The sequence below is a fragment of the Tachypleus tridentatus genome, chromosome 1 (assembly GCF_004210375.1).
Source record: "Tachypleus tridentatus isolate NWPU-2018 chromosome 1, ASM421037v1, whole genome shotgun sequence".
NCBI classification, from domain to species: domain Eukaryota; kingdom Metazoa; phylum Arthropoda; class Merostomata; order Xiphosura; family Limulidae; genus Tachypleus; species Tachypleus tridentatus.
Genome location: NC_134825.1, coordinates 98,820,740 through 98,837,943, shown reverse-complemented (window position 1 = coordinate 98,837,943; position 17,204 = coordinate 98,820,740). Strand labels below are relative to the sequence as shown.

Here is a 17,204-nt window from a genome sequence, read left to right as displayed (position 1 = left end):
ATGAATTTTAAAAAATATATATCTAGCTTTATAAAACACGAATTGTGAAACGATTAATGCAATCGAAAATTATAAAAATTGTAATAATCTTCATGAACGTTAATGGTTTATTAAGCAAATAAAATATAGTTTTTATATTACATTAAACATATCTTTTGTTCGTAAATAAATTAGGAAACATTTAGTGTTAATTTTTTTATTAAGATTGTTTCATTAGGAAAAAGAAAAATATTTGTTACAAATTCAAGCGCTGAACAGTTTATTTGTTGTTTTTTATTTTCTTTGCTGTTTAAAACAAAAGTAACGTGATTAATTACAACATAGCTTTAACTACGTTCTGACTAATTACATCACTTTTGATACTTCATTAAGTATCCCTGCCTACAATGTAGGCGACGTTCTGTGTCTCTTTGCCGGTAGATATTGTTTGTTCTTTGTAGAATTTTTGCGCAAAACTGTACAAAGAGACTAGCTGCGCAAAGCCATAATTTCGAACTGATAGACTAGAGAGATGGCAGTTAGGCACTCATACTAATTGCTAACTCTAGCTATTCTTGTGTGACCATTTAATATGATTTGACAGTCACTCTTTAACCTCAACGGATTCACAGTCTGTGCACATTAATCACCAGGTTACGTCAGGGTAACAAAGAAAGGAAAGTATTAATATTGTTTTATAACCTATTTAAAGCACAAATTGCTTTCAACTGTATTATCAACGACTCTATATTTGGAAGTAATTTTTAAGTTTGTTGATTATCTTGGAAGAAGGCACTCGACTCGTAATCTGAGGGTCGCGGGTTTGAATCCCGTCACACAAAATATGCTCTCCCTTTCAGTCGTGGAGGTGTTATAAAGTGACGGTCAATCCCCCTTATTCTTTGATACAAGAGTAGCTCAAGAGTTGGCGGTAGGTGGTGATGACTAGCTGCTTCCTTCTAGTCTTACACTGGATAATTAGGGACGGCTAGCGCAGATAGCCCTCGTGTATCTTTGCGCAAAATTCAAAAACAAACAAACAAACAATTCTAGAAGAATATTGTCACTATTTTCGTCAAACTTGTGGTTTTCAGTGTGGGTGATATTTTATTTAATGACGTACGTATTATTGTCTTCTTTGTAAGAAAGAGAAAATAAAATAAATATTTCCGGAACAGGTAATATTTTAAAGTAGATATATCGACCATTGTAGACAGTGAAACTTCATCTTCAGTTAATAAACAACATAAAGCAATCAGGCTCCACAAACATCGATTATTATTTTTTATATATTTGCATAAACTATGGGAGCGAGTTATATAAAAATCTAACTGCAGAACCATCAAACGAATAATTTATTTTATTCTTCTCTCACAAAAATGTACATTTCTCTTAGCGTTAAACAACTGAAGATTTACACATTATTTACTAATACGTACGATATGCAATTTTCAGTCCTATCTTAGAAGGTCATTAGCATTTCATATTATCAATGAACTTTCGGATGGAACTCCGAATAATAGACCTATCTTGATCTCTATCCTACACTTCTAGCCTAATGATAAAGATTAGATTTTTTTTAACATCACCAACACAAAAACCAGCCTCCGGAAATTTAGCTGCATTTTGATAGAATATTGCTAACATTTGTAACAAACTCTAGCCCTTTTTTTGAAATGACAGTTTTTTCAATATCTGAGTCCAAAAACAGCATTCTGCGTCGCGCAGCGAATTTAATTTTAAATTTAATCACTACAGTATGATATTGAAATAAAGACCACATCAACGCCGAAGAATAAGTGTTAAACGTACCTTCGATCTTTGCAAGCAGTTTAACATTGTTACCGATAAAATTGTTTCTATCGGTTAACGTTGTTGAAATGACATATGCAGAGGTTTAGCAACCACACATATCCACAACAAGAAACAACTACAAATATGACATTTGGCTCGGATACACGTGTCTTCCCTACCACAAAGCATAGCTTTGAGATCACAGGGGCTTTACCATGTCTGAAAGACATGATTACCTGAAAAATCCACTCGTCATCTGTTGATCAGGAATAGTACTAAATTCTCTGATGTAAATAAAATTACGACGGTCAGAAGCCCAAGAAAAAGGTGGTGTGTCAAGTCTATCTTGAGTATTGAAGAACTGCTTTGCTTGACTGCAACATAGAAATAAAGTGTTTCGTATTAGCATAGAGAAATACGTCCAAATATTACATGATCTGATAGAAATACCCATAAAAAACTTATTGTACTTGTTAAATTATCACTGTTTATACTTTTAATTTAAATCGTAATAATCAAATTCCGTATCCATCAAAGAAAAAAATAATTCTTTAGTGCATTTGCAGATAACGAAAATAAATAAAATAACAAAATTGCGCAATTGTAAATCTGCCACATGTGGCGAAACAACAAAAACAAGCAGAGTATTAATTAAAAATTAATTCCTTTCAGAATTTTACTCACGAGCTGTAAAATTATTTAAGTGTCTTAATGTTAACCCATCATTAGGAAAATGTTACTTGGTCGTTAAATATGTATTTTTCACCTATCTATATCAATTAAAGTGAGTGGGATATAATTCTAGACACACACACAAAAAATATTTGGTAACCTTTCAATTATGTGACAAAGTACTCTCGGCAACAGTGAATTACTTAAAACTGTTTTCGACGATAATCTTAAAGTGTTTATCAATGTTTAAAAATATCGTTAGTAATAATGTCTTTACTTGTTATTTATTCTTTGACAGTGATCATCCAATCACAATCCTGGTTTATGGTAAAAGGAAGCAATATATTCTGTCCTTTGTAAAACACAAATTCTTCGATTTAACAAGATAATAAAGTGGTACTTGCATATTTTCTCCGTTTTATCCTTGCAACTTTTACGTGTTTACGAGAAAAACATTGTGCAAGTAATTTTAATATCCGACTATCACAATTATCAAACAAAAGCAAAAGGAGAGTGAGGAGATAAATATTTCCCTTAATGACACAAACGATGTCACATATATATCTATTCTGATCTAGCGGCCAATGTTGAGAGAATTATAACATTATATTCATATCGTAACGGGGCTGATCTCTACAACACGTTTCAAAGTTGAAACTATTTTCTATTAATAAAACATCAACTGTCATTTTCACAAAACATATTGTTTTCTTTAACTTACCAGGAAATATTTGTTGAGAAGGGGTAACAACGATCCATTGTTCTTTTGTCTCAGATTCATTCGGCGAATTAAACTTCCCACCTGAAAATCAGAACGTTTCATACTTCCGTGTTCTGTATATGACATAGTTACACAAGCAATACAAATGAAACTACGTAAAACAGTTAACAGTTCTGCAACATCCACTTCCACGTTCAAACAAAACTTATACAATGATTTCTTTAAGGAATCACACATTGTGTATAACCTAAAGAAAAATGTGCAGTCTGCTTCAATTTCGTATTAATATTATTACACATATTGTAAGCAGAGAAAACGCCAGCTATCTTTACAATCAAACTTGTTTACTTCGGCTTCGTTATGGTGTAAATGCCTTTTGCAGACCGGTGAAGCATATTGTCATTATACATTAATATTATGCATATTATATTTTTAAATACTGCATTCTTTATCTGGTCCTTGTTTTTGAGTTTTACCGCTTATGATAAGCGTTTATATCATAACAGTAGTAACAAATAATGTTCTGACTAGTTGTATGTATATTGTATCCCAAGTGTTCTGGATTGAGTGAAACGAGTCGTTGGCAATATATATGACGAATACAATGTGATTGAAATATTATTACTACAGTATTATAATTTATTCTTCTAATTCTTGAAAATTTCTGAGAGACTAGATAAAGAATAAAGTATTTAAATAATAGTTTATGACAAATATACTTATTTCAGCGTTGTAACGCATTGGAACGCCAAAACAGTAGTCTCAGATTTACGAGAAAAATATGATTGTTTTGAATTTCGTGCAAAGCTGCACAAGGACGATCTGCGTTTGTATAATTCCAGATTATTAATTAGTTCAAAGAAACACAAATTCAATATTTCAAACGGAATTTCTACACTTCTCGAATTTTTATTATTTTATTTTACAGAGTTCGTTATCAAATGCTTACCCTGCTTCATGACAAAGAAAGTTGAATTTCAGTTAATGGAAACAATACAATTTTACTTCTTACAGATTTCCTAAAGCACCAGAGCCGCGGATCTGCGAAAACTTCCAAGGGAATCGGTTTGGAAAGGGATCTACCCTCTGTAGAAGGTAACATCTGAATAACTATCAGTTCTTTTAAAAAAATGAAATACGTCCATAATTAATTATATCATATGTCTTCTTTGTCGGTCTTTTAATATGGCTTTTAATAATCCGAATACATACTGGATATTTGAACAACTACATTTTACATTCACGCAGTCCAAAACTTACGCCAGAGTAAAAAGCATTTTCTTATGATCGAAATGGTTTTCATAGGATTTCACAGAATAAAACTTAAAAGCAAAAATCGCAGCTGTCTCCTTTGTTTAAGATCGTCGCGTAATAGTAAAGAAACTAACCCTAATACTACAACAAAAAGTACACTAAATTTTTCGGTAATAAATGTTTTTATATTGTTGTAAAATATATGTTATTTAGAGTGAACCAAATAAATACTATAAATAAAATTGAACAAAAACTATCCAATACAAATCGAAGTTTTTTTTGTTTGTTTTGGAATTTCGCACAAAGCTACTCGAGGGCTATCTGTGCTAGCCGTCCCTAATTTAGGGGCTCGTGGGCTACTCTTTTACCAACGATAGTGGGATTGATCGTCACATTATAACGCCCTCACGGCTGGGAGGGCGAGCATGTTTGGCGCGACTCGGGCGGGAACCCGCGACCCTCAGATTACGAAGCGCACGCATTAACACGCTAGGCCATGCTGGGCCCGACGATCTGCGCTTGTCATCCCTAATTTAGTAGTGTAAGACTAGGGTGAAGGTATCATTACCACCATCGCCAACTCTTAGGACACTATTTTATAAACGAATAATGGAATTGAGCTAACGGGCGATCGTGTTTGATGTGACCAATTCGAACACGTGGCTCGTAGACTGGTAGTTGAGAGCCCTAACCACCTGGTCATGCCTAGCTCCGAGAAAAAAAGAAAAGTGTACACGTGGTTCTTAATCAGTTAGATTGCCTTTGTTTTACTTTAATTTTTAAACCATTTTAAATATGTTAACATAAATCGATTAAAAATTGTGTATTCGTTTCAACAATCTTATGTGAGACCTTCTGAAACCGTGAAGCTTTCGTTGTTCATCATGTAATACCTTCTTAAATGTTTCGAAATAAATTAAGTTGCAAATCACGTGCACTGTCTGAAACTTACGTCAAAAATGACACTTAATTTATTTGTTATTACATGACTTCTTTTTATGTACCTGTAACCACAACACAATTCGACAGGGTTAGTACAAAAATAACTGGCTGGAAAATATACAAAGCTTTAAACATAACAACTTCCCACTATTTTTCTGTATATTACGACATGTAGTGTATTTTAAACAGGAAATGCTACACGAACATTTTAAGAAGATTTAAGACGAGTAAAGGTTTGAGATGTTTATTGAGAATACAGCTTTAACTGCTAAACTGGGTTTAGATCACTCGTCATTAACATTCTTGGGAGATTAGTAAAATTGATTAATATAAAATACGTTCATTTTTACAAGATGTTGAAAAAAGCACTATTTTCGAGTCTTCTACCAGCATTAAGAAATACATAAACTTGCAACGTAACCACATTTATAGACTTTCGATAACAACTGTTGCAACAAATCTAGAAAATAAAATATATTTATAGTCTAATTTTCAACATATTGTTGCAATACATTTTATAATAATCAAAACTATTAGGCCAACACACCACCTACTTGAGATATGCAAATCATATGATACAACTACTAAAGCCAACCAGTTAGAATCGAAATGCGACGAGAAAATGGGCTTAAGTTTCTTCATCACTGTAAGATAAGAACACAAGATGTTTTAGTCAGCCGTGGTAAATACCCAAATTATTTGCTGCAGGAGGAGGAAATTGAAGGCTACAATATGTATCCGTTTCGGAATATCGTCCAAGTAAACCAAAAGTATCCATTCATTGGTCCACACAAACTGAAATGTATTGCGAAACGAAGTTCTCTTTGAGAACTTAACGAAAATTCAAAGCTTCTAGTCAGGTGCATTCCAATGTACAAGTAAGATCCACGGTGCCAGATTTTATGAACGAAATGTAGATCTCAAGAGGTTCTTTATAGCTGTGAGTGCAGAGCATCAAATGTTAAGGTTTTTTAAACATTAACATTGGGGAGAAAACAATGGAAACTATTATATGAGATGGTAAAAAAAATTACACAGTTTTTGCTTCTGATTTACAAGTTTGGGTTTAACAATAAAATTATTTTTTTGAATCTAATCACGATCGTTGAGACTTGTAAGGATTGAATCATGCGTAGGTCTGTTTAGTTTCTTTGGTTCATTAACAACTGTTAAGAAGATAATAGTACTTTGATGCATTGTTGCATTTTGGGCATTATTGTTCTCACTTTCTATACCGATGGAATTCAAAATTGTATGCCCTTTACCTAAATCAAAATAGTCCATATTAAATTTACAATTGTTACTTTTCACTGTTTCAGTTTACTTTTCTTATTATAATAAATATTACAAATGAATTATGGGATGAAAGCACATTTTCAGTATAGTTTATATTAATTTAACAGCTAGAATTCAGTGCTTTAGTACAATGTTTAGTTAAATAAAATATAATTGGCTGAGTCATAAATGTTCAACAAAATGTGAAACATTGTAGGAATCAAGAAAATCGATTGATTGTCAATACGATTTATCCTTTTACAGTTGTATTTTCATTTATGCAAATTGTATATTTTCTCGAATTTGCACAGTTATAAACAACATGCAAGGATATCATAATACTACCGTGCCATATCAAACTTCGTGTCCATCATTGGTTCAGTAATGTCTTCAATATGCCTTGGCCAGCTCAGAGTCCTGACCAGATTCTATTAGAACTGCTGTAGAAAGTTTTCAGAACTAATCTTGAAGAAAAAACAACTCTGAAATCGCACTATTAGTGGTTAACGCTGGGATCTTGAAAGAGGTGAAAAGTCACTTTTATGATCAACTTTGATATTCCAGTCAGAACATTAGGAACACTGAGGCGGAACTCCATTTCATACAGTTCTAACCCAGATTAATTCCTTCGCACCTCATTGAAACAGTCATTCTCCAAATTAACTCTTCACTAAATTCAAAACTGCTTTGCAAGAAAAGTGGTGGCTTACTTAACCAGATCCGTTTCAAATACTGTGGCAAGCATTAATAATAACGTTTAGGCTATGATTACCGTTTAAAACAGGCACATACCTTGTTAAAATGAAATATCAGTGGCGTAGCACGATAGCTTAATAACAAGGTGTTATATAATGTATATTTTAAGGGAAAAATCAACAAAAAGTCTAATTAATATTTAAGAAAAAGAGTAAAGCTAGATGTTACTTACAAACACGAAAAAACAATGAATATCTAACTTTATACTCATGGTTAGTCTTTATATTAGAATGTACAATATCTGAAACTCAGTGAATAACTTGTTTCTGGTCACTAGAAAACCTTACAAGAACATATTTGTCTTTTGTAAGTCATAAAATCGTATGATTCATAGTTTTTTCTCGTAAATAAACTGAATCCATAGATTTATGTGACATCTTCATCCATGGTGCCTTGCAAATTTGCAAGAAGGTATCATTTTGTCATTATATCATTTGATAAGGGACAAAAAACGTGTTTTAAAAATACATCTCATCGTTGGTTTCGCAGCAGTGTGCGTCCTTATAGTCTTAATAAAAGTACTCAGTTTATTGAGAATTGAGAAGAAAGACGCGTGACATAAATTTAAATATTGACATTAAAACAGCCAAGTAATTTTCACTTTATCTTAGTGTTTTGTATGGATTGCTTAACTAAATTTGTTTGTTTGTTTTTGAATTCCGCGCAAAGCTACACAAGGGCAATTTGCGATAGCAGTCTATAATTTTACAGTGTAAGACTAGAGGGAAGGTAGTCACCACCAACCACCGCCGACTCTTGGACTACTCTTTTACCAACAAATAGTGGAAGTGACCGTCACATATAATGCCCCCACGACTGAAAGGTCGAGCATGTCTGGTCTAACAAGGACTCGAACCCGCAACCCTTGGATGACCAGTCGAGTGCTTTAACCACCTGGCTATGCCGGACTAATTAAATTAGTACTTCACACAATCAATCACGCTTTAAGTTTAAAAAAATGAAAAGTTGATACTGTTTGTTCGTTTCTACACGTGATGTTAAGTAGTGTTTAAAGAAAAATGGTTAAAAACTTCGTTGAATATTCCAATTCAAACTATTAAGTAAGCTAGGGCCTTATAAAACCTTAAAATAAAACAAAATAACTGTATGAGACGGATTAGTGTTTTATATCTAGCTGAACGTAGTCCCTCCTAAAAAGGGAAAAATTTGTAATGAGAATACAAAAGTGCATGTGTCCCACTAAACCAGTGGTGATATGGGTTTTAATTGGCAAAAATAAATTGTAAGTAGAAAGGAAAGTGGGCTGTGAAACAATTAAAGAAAAATCTGTAAAACAAATTCAACTAAAATTGAGCGAAACCCGTGAAGATCAAAATAAATGTCACAAATTCTTTAAATTTATATCATGAATAATATTTTACACCTCATGTTCTTAACCAGGATTTGTGTTACTTACATTCCAAATAATTTGTTGTTCAACAATTCCTTCCGAATTTGCATCCCGCTAATATAGCGGTAATTCTACGGATTTACAACGCTAAAATCAGGAATTCCATTCCCCTCGATGGGTTCATCAGATAGCCCGATGTCGCTTTGCTCTAAGAAAACACACACACACACACACACACACTTTTCGTATTTATTTTTTATACTACGTAAATATTATACCGGACTGATCTTGCTTCTTATGTATTCCACATTTTTTCTCAATCATATATCTAATTTGATCTTTTTTGTATTATTGATTTATAAGGAAACGTTTTAAAGTTATAGAATATGTTAACAAGAATATATTACAACGCAAAGTTTTAAAATAAATATTCAACTTTGCTTGCTTAAGATTCTCTGTGTAACAAAAATAAAATGAAAACGTAATAACAGTGTACTAGTCTTTATAAAGAAAGACTTTCTTCCCTACAACGACTTTGTTACATGTAAATGAAACATTTTGCGTTTTTTTTAGATAACCTATATTCTTACCTTGCATTCGCTTTGCTGCTTCTTGGGTGTTGATGTCCGAGTTTATCCTTCGACCTATTTCATTACCTAATATAACAGAGTTTTTGTTAAGCTATTAAGTCATTTTTGTAGCTCTAATAAATACGTACATTAACTAGTTAATGTGTTATAAAACCTACATATACAATGTATACCGTTTACATATATCAAAACAGTCACTGTTAAAGTTTGCAAAGGTCACTTTTAAGTTTATCAGCTTAAAAATCTACTTTTTTCATTATAATGAATATTACAAATGGATTACACAATAAAATCACGCATTCAGAATAGTTTATAATCGCAACTGTTTGTATTCATGTAACACTTGTAATTCAGTGCTTTAGTAAAACATTCAGAAAATATAACTTATTAACTTACAAATATTGCAGAACAAGCCAAAAATTACAGAAATAAAGAAAGCCGACTTATTATAAAATGAGTTATTCTTTTTGACGGTTGCATAACAACTTTATGAAATTTGTTTTGAATCTCGCGGATAGCTACATGAGAACTATCTGCACTAGCCGTTTTTAATTTAGCAGTATAAGACCAGAGGATAGACAACCAGTCGTCACCAAACACCACCAACTCTTGGGCTACTCATTTTACCAACGGATAGTGGGAGTAACCGTCACATTTTATAACGACCCCACGGCTAAAAAGACAAGTATCTTTGGTATGACGCGGATTCGAACAAACGACCCTCAGATTACGTTTCGAGCGCCCTAACCACCTAGCTTATGATTTTATGAAAATGAGAGTCTCCAAATTCGCACCTGTATAAACAACATAAAAATAAATTTTGTTATACAATTTCTCTATCTGATGAATATTTACGTCTTTAGTTATTACGTGTATTTTAACAATAGCTTTCCTGAACGAGTATAGATTAAAAAAAAAAAGACAATATCATTAAACCCAAAAATTTATTTTTCTATAAATTCCTTATGTTTATTTTTATCACTGGTATAGGGGAGAAATCTATAAAAGACTAAAAAATCTTGATTTCTACCTCCCTATTTTGACCTGAAGAAATTTGCATAACAAGGTTATCGAAAAATATCGTTAAAATCGTTGTAACAAATTAAGAAGATATTTTAAAGGATAAGAGCTAGTTCTCGCTGGTAAAAAGTCGATAATACTCATGTTCGAGACTATTCACATTAGTTTCCACCTTGAGATATTTTTCTTATTTTTTTCTCTCTCTCTATTTATGTTATGCAATTCATAGTGCCTTGTTTTTATCATAAAAATATCTAATGGAACACTTCGTGATTCACTAAACGAAAGACACTGGGAAGTAGAAAAATGCAATTTATTTTATATTATATTTATTGTTGTTTTCCGTGTTTTATGGGAATAATAAAATTATATAAACCTGGAACTTCTGCAATGATTTTTGTTTCAGTTCACAGTCTATGTGTGTTTGTGTTTTTCTTATAGCAAGGCCACAAAGGGCTATTTGCTCAGCCCACCGAGGGGAATCGAACCCCTGATTTTAGCGTTGTAAATCCGGAGACATACCGCTGTACTAGCGGGGGGCCGGTTTACACTCATTTGAGCGAAAGACCTCAGTTGAAACTGATCAAAATTAAATCATCTTTCTTTCAATATTTTCGAATTTTTCTCTGTAACAGACAACAAGCTTCAGTAAACATTTCTTATTATAAAGTGAATCACAAAAAGTTGATTGAGAGCACATACGAAAACCCATACCATGACCAGCTGAGGATCTAAGCTGAGAACTGGATTAGGATTTTCAAGCCAACTACTAATCAATGCTTGAAAATGTCACAGAATTATTCTTTAGAAAGGTGTTTTCACAAATAAAATTTACTCCAGATATGCTACGATGTTAAAATATTAGAGTTAAATTTAATAATTACCAACTTCTTTTTTTCAAATAGAATGAAAGATATTTATCAATTACGTAAAACATAGTAAAACCACATAGTCTTTCTTTTGTTATGCTGACTTTTAATATTTTAACTTGTTTCTTTTACTTATATTGTCACTTCAATAATAAAGTTTTATTAGATAATGACTTTCAATTTAATTACTTGTAGTAGGAAGTGCGAGGAGTGATATGAATGTTTTAAATTTCGGACATATTCTGTTAACAATAGCGATATTTAATATTATTGAACTGTCAAAATAAAGACTACGAACATTAAAAACTTTATTGAAAATATAAAACAGTGAGTTACCGTTGTGCTATTTTCATAAGTGTAACTGTAGTGAACGCAGCATATTTAAAAAGCACTCATTTATTTTGAATAAGGTGTAGCTAATGAAATAATGCTTCTTACGTAATTATACCGATCACTGCTCAAGTAGGGAACTGTGAGAGAAACTGATATAAAAACTGATCACTCTATTTGTTATAAAAAAAAACATAATCAGAATATTTGATTAGTTTTAATACATGATGTCATTAACACTTTTTAAAGTGCTTGTAAAGAAAGTTCGCAGTGAATGCCTTTTTCTGGTAAGGACACAAACAAATATTGCTATATAAAAGTATAAATCAACTGAATATGTAAGTAATAACCCACACTTCAGAGCGAAATAAGCGTCTAACAAAAGTCTATTGAAATCTATACTTTTTCTCAGCTTCTTTCACAATTTAAATACATGGTATTTAATACATATGGATTTGATGTATAATGAAAAACTTCTGGTACTCTACACAGTAACAATTTCAAAAGTAACTTATAGCGTCATATCCTCGATGGGAAATATTAAAAAGAATCATGAGATAAGGCTTACCTCTAATACGTTGTATTCTAGAGGATGATGCATGATGAGATGGTGGCATATGAATTTCTGTACAACAGAAAAAAATATTTAAGCATACAACACTGTAACACTTTTGTGTAATAAATATATACATACGTTGTTCATCATTTATGTAACCCAAGTCATCATAGAGTATTCTAATTAACAACGATATTCTAACGTAAGTTTACACAAACCAATCCATGCAAACGAACTGCTAAAAATCTCAAACCACTTAGAATCTTTCATGTGTTTTAACTTATCATTAGTTTATAACATTAGGGAAAATTTACTGTATATTGATTAAGTAAAGTATATAATACACAATATTTGAGGTAGTTATTGCTAAAAGTTTTTGTAACATGTTTCTGTCACTTTATCTGTTTCTTAATAAGCTTATTTAATATTTGAAAAATCCCACAAAACTGAAGTAAAACTAGAGGAACTTCAAAATAACTAAACATAATGATATAGAGCATAATTTAGAACTTTATTTTTTTAACTATTACATGTATGAAGAGCTAGCGCGAATACGTTTGGATCTGAATAACAATAGGGCCCGGCATGGCCAAGTGTGTTAAGGCGTGCGACTCGTAATATGAGGGTCGCAAGTTCGCATCCCCGTCGCGCCAAACATGCTCGCCCTTTCAGCCGTGGGGGCATTATAATGTTACGGTCAATCCCACTATTCGTTGGTAAAAGAGTAGCCCAAGAGTTGGCGTTGGGTGGTGATGACTGGCTGCCTTCCCTCTAGTCTTACACTGCTAAATTAGGGACGGCTAGACAGATAGCCCTCGAGCAGCTTTGTGCGAAATTCAAAAACAAACAAACAAACAAACAATAACAATAGATACACTTAGGAGATTTTCCTTAAGCTAATAGTTGAAGTGTACTAATTCACGTAGGTTTGAAAGAAATGTGCTAAAGGATTTATATAATGACATATATTTTGCACAATAAATTCTATCTTTAAACAGGAACAAATGTTTGTAAAAGAATTAATATTAACATAAATTAGGATTAAACTATAAATGTTGAAAATTGTCTCTGAATTCTGAGAAATGTGGTAATAATGTAAAGTTCTTGATTTTAAATGCAAACGTGATTGTTAAATCTCTAGTACAGTATATAAATTATTGTGAAACTTGGGTAACGTGGATTGCATTGAAATTAGTAATTGAGATTATTCCGATGATACAAAAAATTAAGTTTAAACATAATCAGAAATTCTTATTCTGCAATTTACTAATGTATGAAAGATGAAAAGAAAAAAAATGAAAACAAGTTAATTTCTTTTAATTATTTGACGCTTTAATTAAAACATTTTATAAAATCAAGTTAATGATGCTATAATTTCATGTGTTGTCAACACTTGGGTTTTGCTTTTGAAGATTCTGTGAGATTGTACTATACGACTATGTGACGGTCAATCCCACTATTCGTTGGTAAAAGAGTAGCCCAAGAGTTGGCGGTGGGTGGTGGTGACTAGTTGCCTTCCCTCTAGTCTTACACTGCTAAATTAGGGACGGCTATTACAGATAGCCCTCGAGTAGCTTTGTTTAAAACGTACTTATTATTTGAATAATAAGCAGAGCGAATACCGAGTAATCATTATTTTAAATTCCTTAAAATTAGAACGTATCTTTTACTTGGATTGTCCTATGGTTACTTTTATTTTCGATGTAATAAAGCATAAAACAAGAATGATTAATTAAGAACAGAATCAAAATTTTCTTTCGGTTAGAACAAGTGATGTTTACTTTATATTTATACTTTTTATTTTCAAGCATCGCTATCCAAAAAAAAATAAAATTATCCATATCAATATATAATTTTAGTACGTACAGTAACCAAGATCATGATAGCTGATATTACCTAACCGTATTATCTTCAACTAAGTTGTAGGAGCATTACTTTCCAGCTAGAGGTTCATTAACTTACAAACTAACTTCAATGTTTCACTACAACCCGGTTCTCTTTTTCATAAATATTAAGAAGACAAAAATTTGTTTCAAATGAAATTATTAAACTCTAATCTATATCATACAAAATTTGCTTTTCACAAGCTCACAAGTACTTATCGTAATAGTAACAATCATAAAAAGAAACTTAAATCAAGAATTACAAAAGTCAATTATAGTCAGTACCATACAGCTGGATAGATCCTTCTGTCGAGCCTAAGGAGTTCTTTGCAAAGCATCGAAAACTTCCAAAATCTTCTGGTTCTACATTATTTATGATCAAAATCATATGAATTTTGTAGGTTTCTTCTTCTTTCATAACTGTGTACTTCCTACCATTCACTATCATCTCGCCCTTTTGCTTAGTCCAATAGTTGATAGAAGCTGGAAACGCCTCGGTATGACACTCCATCTTAACTCTTCCCCCTAGCGGTGATCCAACTAACTGGTTGGGAATCCATATCATCGGAGGAACTATTCAACAAAAGCGGTACATAATTTTCAGGAAGGCTAATACTCCATTATAAAATAAAATTAAAGTTAAAACGGAAAAACTAATGTACATATTTAGCACAAAATAAGCATTAAATTATAGAAAAATAATTTTACTAGAAAAGATATTAATCAGACTTGTAAAATAAATTACATTGTTTTGTATTCATGTTGTTTATTTATTGGTATTTTATGTTAAAGGAGAATAAATGTATTGGCTTAAAATGTTTTTTTTATCAAATGTGAGTTACACAGATATCCATTTGTTCTTTTAATACGTTTTATACACATATGAACCTCTACCACTGTGAAGAAAACAGAACAGTTATACATAACAATCCGCTCATTTTTTTAGTAATATCATTATGGTTCATTTTTATACATTTCTTTTCAAACGTGTGTACCTTTCAAGAACAGAAATGAAACAAATAGTTTTAACGCCATGATGTTAAAAGTTGGTGTAGAAAACTAGAAATAAAAGAAATAATTTTCTTACAATGTACTTGGAGAAGAATGCGCTTGCTTATTGACGGCTGCACACCATTGGAAGCAACACATAAGAAAGCTCCCATGTGCAGTCGGCTTACTTTAGTAATGCTCAATTCCATTCCTTCATATGTCTTTCCTGAAATACGTAAAGTATAATGGCTGCTCTGAATAGAATTGTTTCTACTATATATATATTTTATTGTTGTTTTGTACTTCATTTCGATGCCAAACAGTTATTTAGGAAATATATACTTTTTTAGAGAATCTATCGCATTTTCTCTGAAGAAATAATAATTCAAGTAACGTAAAAAACATCCATTGATAAATAAAGTTACATTTCTAGTAATGCATAGATAAAGATCTGTTATTACAGCTTTGCAACTATTTCACCTAAGATATAGAAGCTACGTTATATCCAGTCCATATTTTTCATGATTGCTAATTATGTAAGGATTCTAAAATGTCAACAGCAGATTATAATTTCACGTAAATTATATTAAGTTCATAATAGAAAAATATATATAATACGGATGGAAAACAAAATTCCGAATACTGAAATAGTCCTAAGGTACGAATGAATACACATAAAGCAATGATAATCAGCTTAATTGTAACTGACCATAAAATTCCACTTGAAAATATAAACTATACTTTTGACAAAATAATATCTTAATTGGATAGTCCAATTTTTGCTGAAGTATGGTTATTTAGTAGATTACAAGTAGAAAACCTTGTATAAATAGTTAAATAACCAAGGAATCTTCTAGAGTAATATGGCTAACTAAGCATGCATTAGTGTAAAATAACTACACACGGAATTTTCCGTAGCAATGAACTGTCTAACCATGCATTGCTGTGAAATAACTAGACATAGAATTTTCTTCAGTAATGTGACTACTAAGAGTGCATTGCAATAAAATGGTATTTTCTTGGTATTTTCTGTGGTAACGTGGTTTGGTTTGTTTGGAATTTTGAGCAAAGCTACAAGAAGGATACCTGCGAAAGCCATCCATAATTTAGAAGTGATAAACAAGAACGAAATTATCACTATGGGCTACTCTTTTACCAATGAGTAGTAGGATTAACCGTACAATTTTAACGTCCACACGCCTGAAAGGGCGAGCATATTTAGTGCTACAGGGATTCAAACCCGACCCCTGAGATTAAAGAGTCGGTCGTACTCACCACGTGGCCATGCCGGGCTCACGGAAATAGAACTATAAAAATGATTTGTTTGTTTTGTTTGTTTGTTTTTTTGGAATTTCGCACAAAGCTACTCGAGGGCTATCTGTGCTAGCCGTCCCTAATTTAGCAGTGTAAGACTAAAGGGAAGGCAGCTAGTCATCACCACCCACCTCCAACTCTTGGGCTACTCTTTTACCAACGAATAGTGGGATTGACCGTCACATTATAACGCCCCCACGGCTGGGAGGGCGAGCATGTTTGGCGCGGCTCGGGCGCGAACCCGCGACCCTCAGATTACGAAGCGCACGCCTTAATGCGCTATAAAAATGATTGAAATTTAAGTATTTTCGTAGGTTTTTATTTTAGCAAGGAAGAAGCTGAGAATTATACTAATATTGAACCCTATTTGAAAATTACTCGCTATAAGAGTAAGGTGCGTGTTTTCTTATAGTAAAGCCATATCGGACTATCGAGCAACTGACTTTAACGTTGTAAATTAATAGACTTACCGCTGTATCAGCAGGGACCTAAGAGACTACAAACAGAGTATAAAATATATTAGCTCGACCTTCGACGCTTCTAACTGAACAGAATGAAGGGTCGACGTGAAACTGATTGCAACGCTGTATGAATGTTTTCTTATCAGCAAATCAACAGGATTGGCACATGACGACTAAGGTACAATACTATGTAGCTATGCTGCTTTAGTAGCTAATATAACCATATAAAAATTATTTTATAAAAATTATAATATAAAAATTTAATTTAGCATTTAATAACTACTCTGCATGTGGATAGTACAGTACTTTACTATGATAAAATATACACATTTATTATCCTCCTTTTTATTTAACAAATTTTCTAGGGGCATGTCCCCAGACGTCCGTAATATTAGAATGTTCTGCATGTTCATTGTACTTCGTACATGTTTCTAGAGTTTTGCTCTC

At 32.3% G+C, this 17,204-nt stretch overlaps 1 protein-coding gene across 1 annotated transcript in view; it reads right to left on the bottom strand.

Annotated features, from left to right (window-relative positions):
• Positions 1-1,353: 1,353 nt before the first annotated feature.
• LOC143252865 (lachesin-like) overlaps positions 1,354-17,204 on the bottom strand; it is a 148,441-nt gene continuing 132,590 nt past the window's right edge. Inside the window, exons 5-10 of the mRNA XM_076505698.1 lie at positions 15,080-15,208; positions 14,278-14,565; positions 12,122-12,178; positions 9,335-9,400; positions 3,167-3,247; positions 1,354-2,147 (exon numbers count right to left, since the gene is read on the bottom strand). Coding sequence (XP_076361813.1) covers positions 2,026-2,147; positions 3,167-3,247; positions 9,335-9,400; positions 12,122-12,178; positions 14,278-14,565; positions 15,080-15,208 — 743 coding nt within the window. The 3' untranslated portion in view covers positions 1,354-2,025. The remainder of the gene's footprint in view (positions 2,148-3,166; positions 3,248-9,334; positions 9,401-12,121; positions 12,179-14,277; positions 14,566-15,079; positions 15,209-17,204) is intronic.